This window comes from Leptosomus discolor, chromosome 2 (genome assembly GCF_034619465.1).
Source record: "Leptosomus discolor isolate bLepDis1 chromosome 2, bLepDis1.hap2, whole genome shotgun sequence".
NCBI lineage: Eukaryota > Metazoa > Chordata > Aves > Leptosomiformes > Leptosomidae > Leptosomus > Leptosomus discolor.
In genome coordinates this window covers 4,290,948-4,310,853 of record NC_141392.1, presented here as the reverse complement: position 1 = coordinate 4,310,853, position 19,906 = coordinate 4,290,948, and the positions used below count along the sequence as shown (strand labels likewise).

Below are 19,906 nucleotides of genomic sequence, written 5' to 3'. Positions count from 1 at the left end.
GCACTCGTAACATCTTGCATTTCTACAGCTCCATGTTTCTGTGTCATCTCACAGAATTTCTATAGAGGAGAAACCAAACCACCTTACCCAGGAGAGGAATCGGCCACCTTTGGGCAGAGTCCCAAACATAGGACCCTAGTTTTCATGCCTTTCACAGGGAGGTGGAGCAAGACCAATTTAAAGAGTTAAAAAAAAAATACTGATAGATTTTTGTGTGTGTGTGTTTGGTGTTACTGAGGGACTAATAACTTTTATAATTTATTTAATTATTACAAGACATCTGCATAACTGTCATTTCAGCTGCCTGATGAAGTGTAAATTATTGTGATGTGACTTTTTTGTGAAATGCGCTTCTTGCGTCATATGTTTGCTAAAGTTTGAGTGGCCTTGTAGTGCTAATTACTGGAGTCACCAGTACAGCGGTGAGAGAACCAGCTCAGGCACAGGTGACTGTCTGCCATCCACTGTTTAGGCACAGGAAGGGCAATTCACAAAGCATGAGGATGTCTCATCTCTTACTGTTCCCTGACTGCTCTCGAAACATGAGTGCCGAAAAGCTGCTAAGTGTACGAGCACCTGCATGACTGAGAAGGGATACGGGGTATACCAAGGCCCGAGGACAATGATGCAAGGTTATCTGGTGGGGTGATGTAGGTGAAATAGAGGCAAAATGGCCACATTGGAACTTATAGCCCGAATTGTGCCTGTAGCTGCTGCCACAAGCGAGGGGCTTGGAGACCTGAGCACACCATCCTGGCGAAAACCCTGGGAGATCCTCTACAAAAATACAGCTGCTTGTCAACCTGCCTCTTTCCTCAGAGGGAGAATGAGGGTTAGAAATGGATGATGTGCCCATTCCTCAGCTCTCCTTGATAGCAGGCTCTAGGCAAGGGAGAGACAAAGAAAACAGATTTACCTGTGTCTTGCATGTGTGGGAAGAATGTCATCAAACCTAGGTAAGAAGATATTCCCAAACCTGAAGCAAGGCTGCAACTTCTCCTAGACACAATGTAAATACATCTTGTTTATTCTTCGAAGACATATACTTTACAGCTTAAACTGGAAAAGCATGTGAGAGCTGAAAAAAAAAAAGGGAGATAATGGTGGAAAGAGAAGAGAGCAGCATGCAAGGGAGGGCTGTGGATGCAAGCAAGGGCTTCGCTGTCGCTGCAGCTGAAGGGGTTGCAGGATGGGAGCACGAGGTCATCAGAAAGCTTGCCAGGAGCCTAAGATACCACAGGTTTGCCCTGCATCCCTTCTTTTCCCGTAGGCTAGCTGAGTGCAGGGTGATCCCAGGTGACAGTTATGCAAGTGATTTCTGCTTCCTATGCTGCCTATCATGAATTTTATTATGGGTGGGAAGTGAACTGACTTGCCCCAGGAATGGCCAGATAATTACATGGTCATTACTAACCACATTACTGAAGGGTAAATATGAAGTTATTTTTATCCATAAAAACAGCTCTTTCAACCCTAAGACTAATTCCACATTATTATGCAGCAGTATATAATTACTATAAGACAGCTTCTCCCCTCAAAGAAGTAGGCGGTATTCCAAAGGAAATCTTTCAGAGTTTTAAGTAAGCCATGTAATATGATGGCAGGATTTGTCCTCTACCAGCTAACCAGTAAAAATTATAAAACTGTAACTAGAAATTAGGTAGTCACAAGACCCTATTACCAGGCAGAAGCACTAACAATTCCTACCCCATTCAGATTTGGAACCAAACCCACTTTTTTTTAGAAAGAAATGCATTATATGGGGGAATATGTTGCTATAACATTTAACCCTCCCATCCCAGAGTGCTGATCGCTTTAGGTGTGACTCTCTGGAGGCAGATGTAACACATAAGAGGAAAGGTAGTTATGTCATAACTACGGATGTTCTTGTAACTCTTTTCATTTCTTGCAGGTACTGTTGCGTGATTTACCATGGAAAAATTGCTCTGCAGCATCCTGGTGTTTGGAATGGCTGTCATGGTCAACGCTTGTCCCAAATATTGTGTCTGTCAGAACCTGTCTGAGTCACTGGGGACGTTGTGTCCCTCCAAGGGTCTCCTATTTGTACCGCTAGACATAGATCGAAGGACTGTTGAACTCCGGCTTGGGGGCAACTTTATTATTAATATCAGCCGACAGGATTTTGCCAATATGTCTGGACTTGTTGACCTTACTTTGTCCAGAAACACCATCAGTTACATACAGCCCTACTCTTTCACTGACTTGGAGAGCCTTCGGTCTTTACATCTGGACAGCAACAGGCTGCCTGACATTGGAGAGGATATTTTGAGAGGCTTAATTAACCTTCAGCATTTGATTTTAAACAACAACCAGCTAAGCAGCATCTCTGATGAAGCCTTTGAGGATTTTTTGCTGACATTGGAAGACTTAGACCTTTCCTACAATAACCTCCGAAGCATTCCCTGGGAATCTATAAGGAAGATGATAAACTTGCACCAGCTCAGTTTAGATCATAACCTGATAGATTATATTACAGAGGGGACGTTTGCAGATCTTCAGAAATTGGCCAGGTTGGATCTAACATCCAACAGACTTCAGAAGCTCCCCCCTGACCCTATATTTGCCAGATCTCAAGTAATTCCATTAGCCGTTACCCCATTTTCCCCACCTTTGTCTCTCAGCTTTGGGGGCAACCCGCTGCATTGCAACTGCGAGCTTCTGTGGTTAAGGCGACTTGACAGAGACGACGATATGGAAACTTGTGCTTCTCCTCCAGGTCTAAAGGGAAGGTACTTCTGGTATGTACGGGAGGAAGAATTTGTTTGTGAGCCTCCTCTTATTACACAACATACTCACAAGTTGCTCGTTTTAGAAGGGCAAACTGCCACACTGAAGTGTAAAGCCATTGGGGATCCCACCCCCATCATTCATTGGGTGGCCCCCGATGACCGTCTCATCGGGAACTCTTCAAGGACAGCTGTCTATGACAATGGTACCTTAGATATCCTCATCACCACCTCCAAGGACTACGGGACTTTCACGTGCATAGCGGCCAACGCTGCCGGAGAGTCCACTGCAACAATTGAGCTCTCAATTGTTCAGCTCCCCCATCTCAGCAACGGCACAGGCCGAGCGGCCCCACCGAAATCCAGGCTCTCGGACATCACCAGCTCCAGCAAGTCTAATCGTGGAGAAACAAAAGGGCCACCAGAAAGGGCTGTCCTGGTGTCAGATGTGACCACTACCTCAGCTTTGGTCAAGTGGACGGTGAGCAAGTCGGCCCCTCGCGTAAAAATGTATCAGCTGCAGTATAATTGCTCGGACGACGAAGTCCTGATCTACAGGTAAATGCAACTGCTGTTTGGTCCTCTGATGGTGGCAGGGGGCAGAAAGTGGGATATGAAGTCTTTAACTTTGAGGTCCCTGATTTGCCTTTTGAACTGAGGTAGCACACCACCAGTAGCATTAACGGTGTCTGATAAATCTGCATTGTGTCTGTCAATTTATCTGTTGGTGTGTTCATTGCTTTTCTGTCTAAGTCATACATTACAAATCTCTGTAGTATTCCTTCTCTAACAACAGCTGTTTTCAGTAAAATTTCCAATTTAGGAAAAAATAGTACTGCAGTTGGTAGCCTCCTTACTAGGCTTAACAAAGAAAGAAAAACTTGACAGGCTAGAAGTTTCCCTTTCCACCTCCTGTAGGTGGGACTGAAACATACTACTGAGAGAGGAAGCAATGTGGGAGGAAGTTTGTGCTGTCTACCCATAACACAGGCTCTAATTATTCTGCGATTCAAGATTCAGGGCTGTTAGCAGGAGATTTTTTACCTATATGAAAGAGCTCGTTTCTTACTTCACTAACATCTGTTTTACACAACTGTAATGGCTGACAACTTTGGAACATTTAATGTTTTATATCGTATAAAATATGAGAAGAGACGGAGATAATTTCAAAAGCAAGACCTGAATGCTCATTATGTTCCTCCAGTTCTACAACTCCTCCGACTTTTAATGATATAGAGAAAGAGTCGCTCTTGCAGTGAAGAAGCAATAAATTTTCAGGATTAAAAATGAGTAGGAACAGTACAGGAAAACCGTGTTACTGCTTTTTCCTTCTGTCTTGGAAGAATGATTGACACTGTATGTTCAAGCTAGTGATGAATCCCTAGAAACCCCCCTTTCCTGCCTTTTTATTGCAAAGGCAGCAATATCAAATGCATTGAGCTGAAGTCTCCCTTTGGCTGTATGTGAGCTACCAGCAGGAATCAGAATCTCATGGCAAAGTGGAACCAAACACATAAACTCCTATAGCTTTATAAGCATCCCGAAGCCAGTGGAGAAAAATTGGATCTGGTAGAGGAATAATGGGATTTGGGTTTTGACTTTAATTTGAGAAAAAAACTCTAGCCAAAACGTAGTCAAAGCCATTGATTTCCTCAGGAGGCTTAGGGCTATTATCTACTGGACTGCAGACTGCTCTGTCCTTCTCCTAGCTGCAGGGAGAGCTGAGGCACTAATCAAGTCACAGTACTCAGCCTCCAGATCCCAGAACAGACCTTGCTATTTTCTTCATCATAGCATAGTTTTCTTTACCCTGAGAAAGTGAAAACAAGGGGTAGTAAATGTTCATGTGATGTTTTTCGCTCACCCTTCTCCTCCAATGAAAAGTAATTTTAAAGTTTTCTCAGAACAGAATGCTTAGTTGACATGACTTTTATCTCAATCGGTCGCAGAAGAGAAATAATAAAGTGATTTTTTTAGCTACTCCAAACTTACTCACTCTTTGACAAAAGTAGGATTATTGACCAGCAAGTCCAAATCATATTTTTTTTAAAGGAATATTTATTCAAATACTGAAATAACCTCAGGAAATTCAGTTCTGTTCACTTCCATTCCTCCATTATAAAAATACATTGAAATTATCAAATCAGCTAGCAGGTGGAAATGATTTTCCTTGTTCTGGCTAATATCCTGTGGAACTGGTGTGTTGCAACTATGTGGAGTTAAGTAGAATGAAAGGATAAGATAAAACTAAATATTGATAGAGTATTGAGAATAGAATGAAGGAAAATATGTTAGTGTCAATTTTTCCTGAGGCAAAGCTTTTGGCAAGAACTCAGCAGTATTTAAGATCTTGAGCCCAGTGGAAGTCTGAAAAAATACTCTGAAGGATGTGTATAGTCATATGACGCCGTAGAGTGAATTTGGCCCAGTGAACAGGAATATCCCTGCAACTAGAAAGAGAAGTTTGCACAGGGTGTCAGGTATTGGAAGCGGTATTGGTCGGGTGTGTTGGTTTGCTGAGGAGGAGGATGGCCAGGGTAAATAAAACAAACACTGCAGAAGCAAACACATGCAATCTAGTGGCTGGAGGGGTGAGAATTGAGTGCCGTGAGCAGAAATGAGAGGAAGACGCTGTTTTGCCAGCTGTCAAGGTGTCAGGCAACCCTAAACTCTTATCCCCTTCCCGCTGCTGCCTCGCAGTGAGATTTTAGCCCTCTGTGGCTTTACTTGGTTGTGGCTCAGTTTTCCAGAAGCACAGCGAGGACCAGTGCTATTTCCATAAATCCCCCGTTGGGCCTTTTTGAGGATTCATGGATGATGCATAGCTCTTTTCATTTACAGCTCTCAAAAACCCTTCACCAAAGAAAACAAATTTTATTTCTCTGCATTTTGCACCGGGGAAAAATGAAGCATAGAAAGATGAAGTGAATTGTCCAGTGTGTGAGAGTTAATCAGTGGCAGTCATAATACTGAAATGAGCTTTTATGATTTTCAGTCAGGGAACCACTCAGTCCCTTAGAGTTAATTAACTAAAACTGTTTTGCTTTAATTGGTCAGATGCATATCACTGCAATGAGCATGCAGAAAAACCTAAGGGAAAAGGATTTCTACAGCGCTCTGCTCTATAAAATGCTGTGTATGTGCTAAATGGGATGTGACACTGCTTAGCTGCTGAAATGATGGGCACTTAATATATGTTAAGATACGTGGGTATGCCAGGACTGGGGCACACTGGCTGTGCTCAGCTCGAAGGAATCCTGCCTCCCTAGTAAGAAATGTGGGCACAAAAGACAAAAAATTTTCTGCATTCTCTGCATTCATTAACATTGTGCTCATAGTGAAAGAGCAAAAGCAGAAGTTCTTCCCTCGCCATTGATATTAGCATCTCTTCTGGTCATTACCTAGGACACCAGTCCCATTCCCACCTCCCTCCCAACTGGGATCTTCCACTTGCAGGAGCTGCAGATGGTGCAACAGGGACAGCGATGGGGTGCAATGGCCCCGTGAAAATTCAAAGGTGTGGGAGATAGTGGCAAATGTTGTCTGTCGGATTTCAGTGAGCTGAAATGGTGTCAGACTACAAAGTTTGGCTCTGGATACACCAGTGCCGTCATAACAAGGATTAGCAGGAGGAGCACTGTCTGCTTCCTCCAGCTGACCCTCCCTTGTGTTTGTGGTCTCAGGTCCATCGTTGAAGCTAGCAGCAGGTTTTCATCCCTTTCAGTGGATTCAGGATGCATGTTTCTGGTACTCATCTAATGAGCATGGTCCTGGATCAGCACTCTGTTCCACATGGCTTCCCAGAGTGAGAAGGAGAAGCTGGAGGGAAGGGGGTGATAACTTCTGCAAATGTCTCAAAGAGGCGTCTTGGTCAATGTCAGCTTGCAAAGCTGACTGTCCCTGAATTGGCACCAAATCAATAACCTGGGGTGCTCAGAGGTGACATGCTATATTATCTTGTCCACATCACTCACAGAAGGGAACGTTCCCTCTTTAAGCATGCACTTAACTCTCAGTGGTATGTCAGAGCCTCCTCTTTGTGCCTTGACCAGTGCTCATATTGAAAAAGATCCTACAACAGGAGCCTGCGCTGGCGTTGTGTGTCACACGCAAGAGAACACCATTGCTTTGCTGATCTGTGTGTGCTCCCAATGAGCTCTTTCTCTCTCCCTGACTTCTCCTTGCACAGTTTTTAGTAATCCTGCAGTCAAGATAATGATATTGTTTCACCTGGAACTGAACCAGGATGCCTCTTTTTCTAGGCAGAGTAAGAGGAAAGCTTGTTTTGCTTTTTGGTTTTGTTTTTTTTTTTACTTGCTTTTCTTGTTCTTTTTTTTTTTTTTCCTTGTTTTGTATTTTTTCCCTTTTCTGATTTATGTTGCTTATTCATTCAAACTTTTCTTTCCTCTTCGCTCTCCTTAACTGTCCTATTCATCTTTGTGCTATTCAAGCCCATGTTACCCTGAATGGAGAAAACAGAAATTGCTGGTAACATCATGAAGCACATCATGGTCAGCAAGTGCCACAGAGAGAAGTTAATAGGTTGCTATCTGTGTCTTCTGCTCATATACACAGGTTAAGAGAGCAGGCCCTTTCAAAGTGGAAATTAAAAGTTCTCTGAGAACTGCACGTGGTTTTTTTAAACTACTGTCACATAATAAGGTCCCTTGGCTGGCAAATGTATCTATGGTTCATGCTGCTCAAATCCAGAAAAGTGGGCACTGATGGGATGCACCCACGAGAGCTGAGGGATCTGGATGAATGTCAGTGCGAGGCCACTAACTTTGAACAACTGTGGCCCTTGGGAAAGATACCTGAGGGCTGGAGGAAAGCATATGTCACTCTTATCTTCAAAACAGGCAGGAAGGAGGACCCAGAGAACTATGGGCCAGTTAGCCTCACCTTGATCCCTGGGAGGTGATGGAGCAACTAATCCTGGGAACCCTTTCGAGGAATGTCATGTGCAAGAAGGTGATTGGGAGTCATCAGCATGGGTTCATTCACAAAGCCATGCTTTACAAACCAGATAACCTTTTACAATGAAATAACTAGGCTGGTTCACAAGGTGAGAGCCGCAGTTGACTACCTTGTCTTCACTAAGGCTTTTGCCACTGTCTCATAAGATCCTTGTAGAGAAGCTGATGAAGTATGTGCTGGATGAGCAGTGAGGTAGATTTAAAACTAGCCAAATGGCTGAGCCAGGAGGGTTGTGATCAGTGGCATGAAGTCTAGTTGGAGACCAGTAACTAGCAGTATAACCCAAGAGTCAACACTAGTCCACAACCTATTTAACATCTGATCCTATTTAATGTCTTTGTTAATGACCTACATGATGGCACACGGTGTACCCTCAGCAATTCTTCTGATGACACAAAACTGTGAAAAGTGGCGGATAGACCAGTGTCATGCTGTCACCCAGAAGGACCTCAACAGGCTGGAGAGATGGGCTGAGAGGAACCCCATGATATTCAAGAAAAGGTAATCCCAAGTCCTGCCCCTGACGAGGAGTAACCCCATGGACCAGATATATGCTGGGGCCACCTGGCTAGAAAGCAGCTTTGCAGAAAAGGATCTGGGGATCCTGGTAGACACGAGATTGAACATGAGCCAGCAACATGCCCTTGCCATAGAGAAGGCTAGTGGTATCCTGGGCTGCATCAGGAGGAGTGTTGCCAGAAGGTCGAGGGAGGTGATCCTTCCCCTCTGCTCAGCACTGCTGAAGCCACAGCTGATGTATTGTCTCCAGTTCTGGCAAAGAGCCACTAAGATGATTAAGGAACTGGAGCACCTCACATATGAGGAGGGGCTAAGAGACCTGTGACTGTTCAGCCTGGAGAAGAGAAAGCTCAGTGGGGAACTCATCAATGTGTACTAATATCTGAAGGGAGGGTTTAAGAAGACAGGGTCAGGCTTTTTTCGGTAGTGCTCCGTTCCAGGACAAGAGGCACCGTCTGAAGGTGCACGAGAGGTTCCATCTGAGCATCAGGAAGCACTTTTTTACTGCGATGGTGACTGAGCACTGGCACAGGTGGCCCAGAGAGGTGGTAGGGTCTCCGTTCTTGGAGATATTCAAAAGCCATTTGGACATGGTCCTGGGCAACTGGGTCTAGGTGGCCCTGCTTGAGCAGAGGGGTTGGACAAGATGATCTCCAGAGGTTCTTTGTAACCTCAACCATTCTGCGATTTTGTAACCCTGAATGCTACTCAGGTGAGCTTGTCATTGAAAGAGAAGATATTTGTAACTGTCCCTCTAGAAAAGTACAGTACAATTTGCAAAGGCCAGAGCCAAGGGAATTTGGGTATGCTTAGATGGTTATATGGGTTTTAGTGCAGCAGCTTTTCTATTCTTTCATCCTTTTCTGTAGTACAAACCACCCTTAAACACACACCAATGACAGTAAATGTGTATTGTACCCACCACTTTTAGCCAAGACAGAAGTTTGTTACAAAATGCACTGAAAGTCACTTCTTACTTGAAGGAAAAACATGCAGGAAGAGTAACCGATGTCCCAACAGAGCAAGGGATGGAAGAAGACTAGAGGTCTGCAAAGTAGTGTCTGTCCTTAGGCTCAGGGTTAAAGAAGCAAACACTAGGAGACCTGCTCTATCATAGGAATTCTACCTGGGAAAGTTAAGAGTACATATTTCTCAGTCTAGACCCCCCTTTCAAAAATGTTTTAGATGTTTGAGAGCATCAGACTTATGATCAGTGCAACTTAGGCACTGACATACCTAATATATTTTGAATAAGTGACGGAACTGAAATATAAAAATTCGGAAGAGAGTATCTTTAGGCCTCAGTTTCCCATCATGTAACCTGGGGTGACAGCATTACCTTGTCTCCTAGGCATAAACACGTTAGAAAATACTGTGAAACCAGGAGCCCACAGGAACGAATATGGAGGCTGTTGCTTTCAAGTCGTCGTACTGTCTGCAGAAACAGGGATAGTCATGAATGATTCAGGTGGAGCATCACGTAACTGCGACACTTGAATTTAAGTAAGGCATCTGGGGACAGAGAATGTGCCCTTTTTATGTGTAGAGCACCCTACATGATGTGGGACCAAATCTCAGTTTTGGCCATTGGGCATTAATGTAATATATAAATTCACCACTGTTTCAAAAGATGAATAAATCTGCAAGTGTTTTGTAGAGCTTCCCAGGCCATATTGAGCCTGCTGGCTGTGTTTTGAATTAAAGCAGTGATGCAGCCACTTAAAAATGTGCATCTGAAGTGCGACACTGCCATTAGATTTATGAGAGATTTAGGTCTGTTTTATTTTGTGGTATTTCATACTAAAAGTGATAAAAACAACTGTACAAATTAAGAATTACTGTAGCACTATAGCCTCCCTAGCTTATAAATTCAGCACGGGAAAAAAAAAGTATTTCATATATTTCTGAAAGCTTATTTTTTCCGTATATATTTTATGTAGCAGGCAGTCTAAACATTAAAATATGAATAAACAGCCCCACATCTCCAGCCTATTTAAACAATGGTGTCGTGGATTTGATTACTTAAACAATATAATAAGGATTTACATGTACACCGCTCCTTTTTAGTGCAAGTGCTTTACAGACTGGCTGAGCAGGGATCACTCCACCAACCACTGCTCTCCTGTCACCTCTCAGTTAAATCTTAGCTGCAGTTTGTCAGTCAGGTGACAGTGCAACTCCATTTTATGAGCAAAAAAACAACTCCAGCATTTGCACTTATGGATGCGTTAACCTAGGTCGGGAGTAATTAACTGAGTTGGAATTTCCCCACAGCAGAGTGGGATAAATATAGCCATGCACTTTTCTAGTCAACCGTGTGTCAATAAGGAAATGCTTTATGACTAAGGTGCTGCAAAATTCAGAAGTATCGAAGTTGTGAAAGGTTGTTCTCTCAAACAGCAGCGCTGCACTGAACACCAGGTCACACACCAGAGAGGATGCTACTGTCTAGATTGCTAATGCTTCTTGCAATGAAAGCCTATTGTGTGGAGGTCTACCAGCTAAAAGAAAGGAAGCCCTGCCCTGTTGCTGTTAGGGCAAATAATCTCAACAGCCTGACGCTGTAGCAAAGTGTGATTTTCTCACTGAGGGAAGTTAGAAATACGTAGTCCTGGTAATTCTAGAAAAGGTAGGGGATTAATTTATTCTCGAAGGCCTGAACATCTATCCTTATCCTTCGACAGCGGGTTCATACGAATTAAGATTTGCAGGTAAACTCCTGCCACTCTTCTACCCCTTTTTCAGTTCCACCCCTGTCTCCAATCTCGGTAGGCACAGGCCTTCCTCCATGGCTCACAGCTGGTGAAAAAACCCCTCCTCAGCCTCAACATGTGAGCTGAGCTATTCCAGTTGCATTGTATCCAGGATACAAACCTTGATTTGGTCAAAGCATTCATATATTTAAATATGAATAAAACAACCATTGGGAGGAAGGACATCACATGAAGACATTAATCATCGTGTATTAATCATTTGTATTTGACAAGTTGAGGCAGTAACTGTATAAAAATAAAAACGTGAAGTCACAGTCCCAAAGGGAAGCAAAATTTGTATAAGCAAAGCAGCGGAATGTTTGACGTGGATGTTTGGTACTTCAGGTCATTTAAGAGTGGTTTGCAGCAGTAGTTTGCATTAACTTCTAGAGGACCCTCAGAAAGTGCAGGCTGGCTGAAAGGCATCAGATGTAGCGAAGAAGCTGCTTCACAGAAGCACGTACTCTTGGACTGTGAGCCTTTTTTTTTTTTGCATCTGCTGCAAAAAAAGTCATCTAGCCTTTTCTTTTTATTTTGTCTGTCTTCCTTGGAGAAGCACAGGGACAAGTGGGATTTTAGGGTTTGTGTTTGTCTTTTTCTCCCCCCTGCCTTTTTGCAATATGAGAAATCTTTGAAGAATAAGAAAGAAAATGTGGTGAAAATGGGAAAAATTACGTGTATTGCCAGATAATGAAGAGGAAAAGAGAAAGGTAAAATATTAAATAAATATAAAAATAATAAAAGTGTGAAAATAAGCAAGAATTACAGAAAAGTAAATGTACATTTTAGTATTGTCATTGAAGTAATCCAGTAATTCTAGACTGTTGTGACAAGCTATCATTCACCTGATGCTTGTGCAGAAACTGATGAGAAACCCAACAGTCAGTCCGGTTTGCGATGAGCGGAGACAGTCCATGCAGACGCTACCCAGACCAATATTTTCTTCCTTGATAACCACCACAGAATGGTGAAATACTAAATGGCCACTTCTCCTTCCAGGAGGTATGTCCCTTTATGTGAGTATGCGAGACGCACGTGAGGGCATGTGAGAGGGCGCTTGCAGCGCTGCTGCCCACGCTGCTGTGCTCCAGCAGAGCAGAGGAGGGCAAGGAGAGCAGAGGAGGGCAGGACAGCACCTTTCGCTGCCTTGGAGACATTCCCGTTTCCTTCAAAGTTTAATAGCTGTCAAATAATATTTAGTGAGGTATGTGGAGAGGCTGTATGCTACAGCTCTACCCCTGAGCTCAGCCTCAGGTGCTGAATACAAAGGCAAAGAGCCTGAGTCTCATCTCAGCCCCTGCTGCGCTGCTGGGAAGTAATCCCACCACAGCCAGGGGTGTTGCACGGGGTGGAAAGTAAATCAGAATTGGTTTCCAGCGTAAGACAGCAGTACTCCATTTTATCTCTGCTGCTAATTATTTATTTAGCTCATCAAAGGCTCAGCATTTTTACTTGAGGGGAATCTGGGATGAACTAATGCTTGCCCATAACATCTGCCACATCCCCTCTCTCAGCTGCTCCAAACCCAAATGCCAAGAGCTGTCCCCACCCATCATTGCAACAACGAGCTACACATCTGATGCCAAAATGAACGACTGAAATAAGACTTTGATTAAGCTTTAGGTGAATCAACAATTTGATCTCTAAATGACAAGTTTTAACATACTCAGATTCTCACCACTCCTGAATATTGAGAAGCCAGCACACAGCTGCACAGTTACCGCTATCTTTCCTGTTTCAAATCTAGGGCAGATTTATAGCAGTTCATGTTCTTCTCTGTGCAAAAAAAACCTGTTGCCACTTGCTGACTGCTTAACAGGGACAACCTCCTCTATCATTCATAGTCATGCAAAGTGATAATAATTAGCACTGATAGTTACAGATGTTAACTGATCAAATGCTTGACTGAAGGATTGACTCAAACCCCTCAGAAATGAGTCGCCACCGTTGACTCCGGTGGACTTTTGTTCAGCCTGGAAATCTTGCGTTTTAGGGTTTACCATCATTTTCTAGAGAGGCAGGTGGAGGAAGAAGGAAGTTAAATACTTTGCTCAGTAAGCCAGTGGAAGAAACAACATGCTTACAGAACCCCAGCTGGGAGTAGTCCTGATTTAGCTTTCAATGTGTTCCTAATAAGGTCCTTCCTCACATTTCAAATCTGATAATTTCCACTCACAATGTCATGATTTGGGGAGAAAATACAGCTTTCTTAGTGTTGTTACTGTTGTTAAATATAGCTTATAAATGTGTTTGACTTGGGAAAGGCATCTTCAATGGTGTCAAACTCAGATCAGGTCTTCAAAGTACCTATACAACAGAGGTCTGTCGTCTCCTTAAAGGAATAGTGAAAACAATGAGGCTTGGATTCCTCCATATTTTGTGTATATAATGCACATTTAAGTGCCCAAGAGGCTCCCCTTTATGTCCAAGTTTTCACTACTTCAGGTAGTGCCTGCAGCAGGTTCCCAACACTGCTTGTCTCTCCAGCCCCGATCTGTTGAGTTGCAGGTGTTGTCAGAGATATCCCCTCTAATCCCTTCCTAATTTTGTGTCACAGCTACTGACATCTGGGTCCTTTTAGGAGACGTGGAAAAAGTATCAGTGACTGCAGAGTGTGACAACTACTCCTAGCCTTTCTGAAACTGTATCTGAAAATTTCCTCCCTCCCTTCACTTCACCCTTCATTTTAACTGGGACACCAGCAATCCAGGTAGTCTCTCTCCAGATGGCTAAGCAATCTCCTTCAAGAGTGGTGACCCTATAGTAAAAGCGGTGGCCAAAAACTATCTGCTTGGAGGATGGCTTATTTTTATCCACAGGTGTTTTGCAAGAGAGTTATAAATCGAAAAGAAAAGCTTAAAAGCATATTGTATTCCTAAAGCATATTGAGTTCCTAAAGTTCGCCTTGCCAGTTTGAGATCATTCTGCTTAACTTAGCTCCCACGTGCTCACGCGCAGGCTCCAGGCTGTGGGTAGGTGAAACTGGGTGCCTTGACAGCTCCTGCCTCCCCAGCCATCTGACACCCTACCCGGTACAGCTCCCCTCTGAAGTCACAGGAAGCCTTTTTACCCATTTCAAAGCTGTCTTTGTTTTCGGTTTTCGGTAGGAGGCATGGAGGAAGGCACCTGCTCCTCCTGCAGCAGGTTCTTGGTGCTCCCTGTCGCTCCAGCACTGAGCAGCTGAGTTCTGACTGGGGCCATTGTTTTGGGGTTCGTGCAGGAAATTGTGTTTAAATTTTTATGTAGGAATATTTTATCTATCAGATACATGAGACAGGACGAGGAGGATGGCAGGGGGAGAATAACTCAAAGTTACAAACAGCCAAAGCCTGGTGCCTTATTTCACTGCTGTAGCTACAGACTAACCTATCTGATTTCTTGTTCTGAATTCACTATTATAGCCTCTCTCTTTCATACTGGGCTTTCTGCTGACATGCTCTAGTTGTTTTCAGAAAAAAACGTATTTTTTGGTGCAGTGATTGCACTGGTTAACCCTAACATATGATGGCAATGATACAGCCTGTTTCCTTAGAGAAATGACTTAAGACTCATCATTTGAAAAATATAGGGCTGGAAAAGACACAGCACTGGAAAAATAAAGAAGAATACACCAGACTAGATAAATTATGTTATAAAATCTTCATACAAGCCTTTGTATTTGCCTGTAATAGGCAGATTTTCTGAGCAAAACACATGCACTCAGAGTGAGCAAAAATAATTCTTTTCAGGTGATCCAGTACAAGGTGAATGCAACATTTGTTTCTCATTTAAACCTGTTTTGAGGCTTTAATTGAGATGTTGATGGTGAGTAGTCTTTGTGTTAATGCTCTGGTCAGGAAAGGATGAAAGAGGAGGATTTCAGACAAGCTGAGGAACTTAAAACTTGAGGCAGAAATCAGATTCATTCTCGATGTAATTTTTTGAGTGTTGTACTTGTAGGATTTTGATGAAGGCTTGTACTACAAGGAAGTCATTTATCTTTTCTTTGTTCTTAAAAGGGCACAGGAGAAATGTAGCCCAAATTTTCAATAGTAAAGAAAGAAAATATGAGGTAATGGGTGTCTTTGAAAACATGATATGGGTTATTTCACTGTCATATTACCCTTTTCTCCTAAACGTTTTACAGTCTAATATGAGGGCACTACAGACATGTACCTTGTAATCCATGATAATCTGTGACAGGGCCAAGCACAAAGGTAACCCAGTCCTAGCTGAGGATAGCAGGCTAGTAGTGCAGTCTAAAGAAACCTTGAAACTATAATGCCGTTGAGAAATGTCTACGTTTAAAATTAAATGTTCCGATTTTCATAGCAGAGAGAAAGCAGCCCAGCGTGATCATATGAGGTCCCAGAGCCTTTGATGAGGACCCCACAAAATGATGCTGCCCAAAAAGGAAACGGGAATGGGCTTCAGTCTTTGGCCGAGGGCACTGTGGAGTGGAAGCAGAATCACCTGTGTGCCACAGCAACAGAGAAGGGTGCACTGGTGCTGGGCAAGAGAGAGCCACCTAACCTGGCACTCTCGGGTGGGGAAGAGCTCATCCACTAGAGGCTGCAGCTGTGCCTTAGGGTGGCTAAAATACCCCGTTAGACAGCGGTGTCAGGCTATACTGTAAGCCCCTTCTGTTCAGCTGCTCCTGGTTTACAGATTAGTTTATTTGCAGAGATGAACAGTTTGAGACAGCCAGCACTAGGTGTGAATTTGTGATGAATTTGCCCATCTGTCCCCCCTCCCCTTCCCCTTGCATCACTTTGAATTTGCATAGGTTTAAATTTTGTAATATATTTATTATCCCATAATTTACTTCATTTTGATAAGAAAACAAATAGAGCTGTTTGCTCAGTGCAAAACATTTTTTTTTTTTTTTTAATTATCTATATGTTTATTTAATCGGCTTGGATTGTAGAATTGGCTCTTGTGTAGACATCCCAAACCGTGCTACGATTTTTTCTCAGAGTGGGGATTGCACAGGCAGTAGCTGCCCGATAGACATATGGGCAGCTGACAGCATCAAGGCACCCCAGCAGCAGCTCTGTCGTCTGGCAGATTGCCTCGGAGAGTCAGGCTTGATGAATCAGTCCTTCTGCCGGTGCTGGGAGGGTGGGGGATGCCCACGCCTCTTCGCCAGAAGGCTGCTGAGGAATGAGAAAGACACACGGCGGTCATCTCTGCGTCTCCCCACGTGTTGTATTGCAAAGTCGGGGTGGCAGTGCCCAAGTGAATTCGGATCTTGATAATCGGACTGTGTAGAGGCAGAATTTCAGCTTGGTTCCTCTGGGGCCAGGGTGGGTCGGTAGCCTGGTGCCTGCTCTTCTCCCTGCTGCGTGCAGAGGTTCACGGCCTGGGACTGCCATGCGGAGGAGTTTGACGGTGCTGCCGAGGTTGGGCGATGGGAGAGGGGAGGAGACGTGAAGGTAATTGGCTTGAAATCATCCCGTCTCTGTGCCTTTTCCCTTTCATTCCTAAAAGGGAGCCAGATGTTCACACAAGCTGAGCAGGCCATAGAGCCATGAGGACTCCTGCTTCTCTCCTCCACCCCTTGAGCCTTGCAGCCTCCTCCGGTTGCTGTTTCAATCAATGACGTGACAGTGCTTTGCTTTCTGAGCAGGCAGAAGGAGGAATGGCCACCGTGGAAGCGGTCACCTTCAGAACCTGGCTTGTCCCACCCAGGGTCTCACAGGGCCCAGGGTGGCTGCTTTCACGGGCTGCTGGCTGAGCAGAGGGCAGTGACAGCCCCATCTTCTCTCGGTACTGTCAGGCAAACCTCCTGCACCCTCAGTGGCACCAGCAGTGCTGCAATTGCTCTGCTAGAAAACCAGTGCAGAAGGACCATTCATGAATGCTTGGCTCTTGCATGACTTGCTTAGGGAGACGAGCCACGTTGAGGACACAAAGCTGTACGTATGGCTAGTAGTTGATATTCTGTTTTCTTTCTCTGGGGATGCTTACGCCTTTTATGAGGTGAAGGACTGTTTGCAAGGGGAAGGACGAAATAAACACTGGGAGCAGGATTCACACCTGTGAAGAGTGTTAACAAAGCCTGAGGGACTGCAACAGTCGCGTTTCAGGGCTTAGTACTGCAGTACTGCGCCTTTGTACGCCAAGTTGGAGTGGGATGAAGAGGTGGCAAGACCTTGTGCTATACAAACTCTGCCTAATGGAAGCATACGAGGTTATAGCTGTTTGGTTTTCTCCCCACTAAAACATAATATTGCTGTTTGCTTCACCTTTTCTCTTTGTTTTCCCCATCCAGGCTCTCTCATGGTAGATAATTACATTTGCTGTGCTTTAATTAGTTAATTATTCTAGAGCTGGAGTATTTTTCAGAGTAAATCCTTTTATTTAGTTGTTCTTAAGCAGTTTCCATTTGGGTTTTCTCCTAGATTTTTCATTGTATTTAATTCTGTGGTAGCAAAGGTGTTTACAACAGGTTTCACTGGGGTTTATGAATATGCTGGTTATCCAAGTGGAGTGAAAAGAATAGCACTTTGGAGGGCAGAGGTGGCATATTCCTAGGAGTAGCACATTGACATAAAACTTCCTGCAAAATTTAGTTGATATTTTGGCTTTAGAGTAGAAAATAATAATAATAATAATGATATAGCTTTACTAGAGAAAAAGTGGTTTTAACCTTCATACAAACACCTTTAAAATATACATTTTATCTAGCAAGTATAAGACTTTTTGAATTTGGCCTTTGTATCTCCAAACAAAAAAAAATAAATCCATTTTCCTTAGCAGGCTTAGTTTGCCAGTATATAAATCTTGCTCCTGTTGCTAGCTGTACTCTAGGCAAAGATTTAGGTGCTCACTGAGGTGCTGAACTAGAGGTTACAGGTGAACAGGATCAAAGCTGTCCGGTCTTTCTTGAAAAACCCAAAGAAAACAAGGAGTAGCACAGAGAAGCAGGCAAGGAGACTTGCTCCTTGGCCTGATTAGCACACAAAGTGGTAAGGTTTATGTTGCTGCAACGTGGAATAGTAACATATGCTTTTTCCAGTGGTCCCTAACTCTGGCAAAGTCACAGGATGACAGAATCACAGAATGGCAGGTGTTGGAAGGGACCTCTGGAGATCATCTAGTCCAACCCCCCTGCTAAAACAGGTTCACCTAGAGCAGGTTGCACACTTTCCCTGATCTTTCTTTTGCTACTGACGTGCTTGAAGAAGCCCTTTTGTTATCCTTGACATCCCTTGTCAGCTTTAATTCCAGGTGGGCCTTAGCCTTCCTTGTCAAATTCACTGCATACTCTGACAACATCGTACAAGAACTGAAGTCCTACAACTTCCTGTCCAAATCCATATAACCTTGTAGTGGCATGGCCGATCACATTTCTCCATTCCTTATTATTTCATAATTGTTTATTTAGAGTCACTAGATGTTGTTCAACTATTGAAGGCAGTATTGAGCAAAGTCTTAGACTTTTTGCTCCCTGCTTTCACTGTGTGTAAGTGTGATTGTGCTGTAGACAGTTTTCTTCTTTCTTGGCACTCCTTGGATGTGGCTAGTCACAGTAACAAGGCCAGGGCTGGGATGAAACATTTGGAAACCAGCATTTACTATGAACTTAGTCAGGATTGCACTCTAGCTCCGGGTGGCCAAGCTGTGACCTTACAGCTGCAAGGCGCTGAGAAGTTTCCGGCTTTGCAAGTCACGGGGACCCAACTCCTCACATTTTGCTGGTCCCACTACCTCCCTAGTTAAGACTGCATTAACATGCTTGCTGAGCTTCATGTCCATCAGTTAGTGAAACTGTAATACCTGCACTGGGTTAAAACCTGTTTTCTACCCCTCTTTATGTGATTTCAATCCAGAAACTTTACATCTTTTTGGGGCAGCAAAGGGAGTCCAGGAAAAGACATAGAAGCAGACACCTTCTTCCTACTTAGAGAAAGTCCCTGAGGACATGATCTACAAGTGTTTTCCTGGCTTCTGGCATTTTCCTTTCTTCTGCTTATCCCTAGTTAAGCTTGTCAATGACAGGAAGGCACATACTCAAAAGAGCTGCAGGCTGCTTTTCAAATCTGGTCACATTTACTAGTTGCCAAACAAGAGATGTTATCTTGGAGAAAATTTGAAGCCAGTGCCTCAGTTTACCCAAAGTAAACCTTAATCTGCCATATAACGGGACAGAAACACAAAGTAATTGATTGCTCCTTACATTGAACAAAGAGCACATTTAAAAACTAATTTAAAAAAACAAAAAAACAAACAAATCCACACTAGTTGGTGTCTCAGTCATTGCAGCAGCATGCAACATCTGTCTAGCACACCATTCAGCCACCTGCCTCTGCAATGGCTGTGAAGAAGCAAACCATATATCAACTCAGTTTTATTTTCTAGCCCTGGAACAAACCCTGGAATATGTGTCCCATGGGAAATTCCAGTATTGCAACATCTGTTTCTGTCAAGAATCAGGCTGAAAATTCTCCATAACAGTTGTTTTGTTTGTTTATGGAAAGAAAACTTTAAAAGTATTTAATTTGGAAACGTGGAAACATTGCTATCAATCTCTTTCTGGCTGTTACAGCGTTGGGAGTGACAGCCCCATCCCCACCACACATCGTGCCCCTTGGGGAGTTATTCTCCTTCTGGAAGCAAAGCTCCCTAAATTCATCACATTCACTTTGCTCTCTCTCCCCTCACCACAGAGGTCTTCCTTCCCTGCGTATTGTCCCTGCTTTCAGCCCCTGCAGTGGCGAAGGGATGGTCGGGGTGTACCAGTCAAAGGGGTGGCTGTCTGTTGGGGTGTTGGAAGGGAGCGGAGGATGTGGTGGAGGAGAGCAGTGCATGGGCTGGAAGTAGAGCACCCCTCGCAGGTGCCAGGGAGAGGAAGAGCGTGGTGGCTCCCCACAGCTATAGATTTCATTTAATTTTCCTCACAAGAGACAAGGAAAAACTGGATCTAGC

At 43.8% G+C, this 19,906-nt stretch overlaps 1 protein-coding gene across 1 annotated transcript in view; it reads left to right on the top strand.

Moving 5' to 3' along the window:
- Positions 1–1,932: 1,932 nt before the first annotated feature.
- The window catches only part of LRFN2 (leucine rich repeat and fibronectin type III domain containing 2), a 39,301-nt gene continuing 21,327 nt past the window's right edge, over positions 1,933–19,906 (top strand). Inside the window, exon 1 of the mRNA XM_009961426.2 lies at positions 1,933–3,305. Within this exon, the coding sequence (XP_009959728.1) occupies positions 1,933–3,305 (1,373 nt within the window). The remainder of the gene's footprint in view (positions 3,306–19,906) is intronic.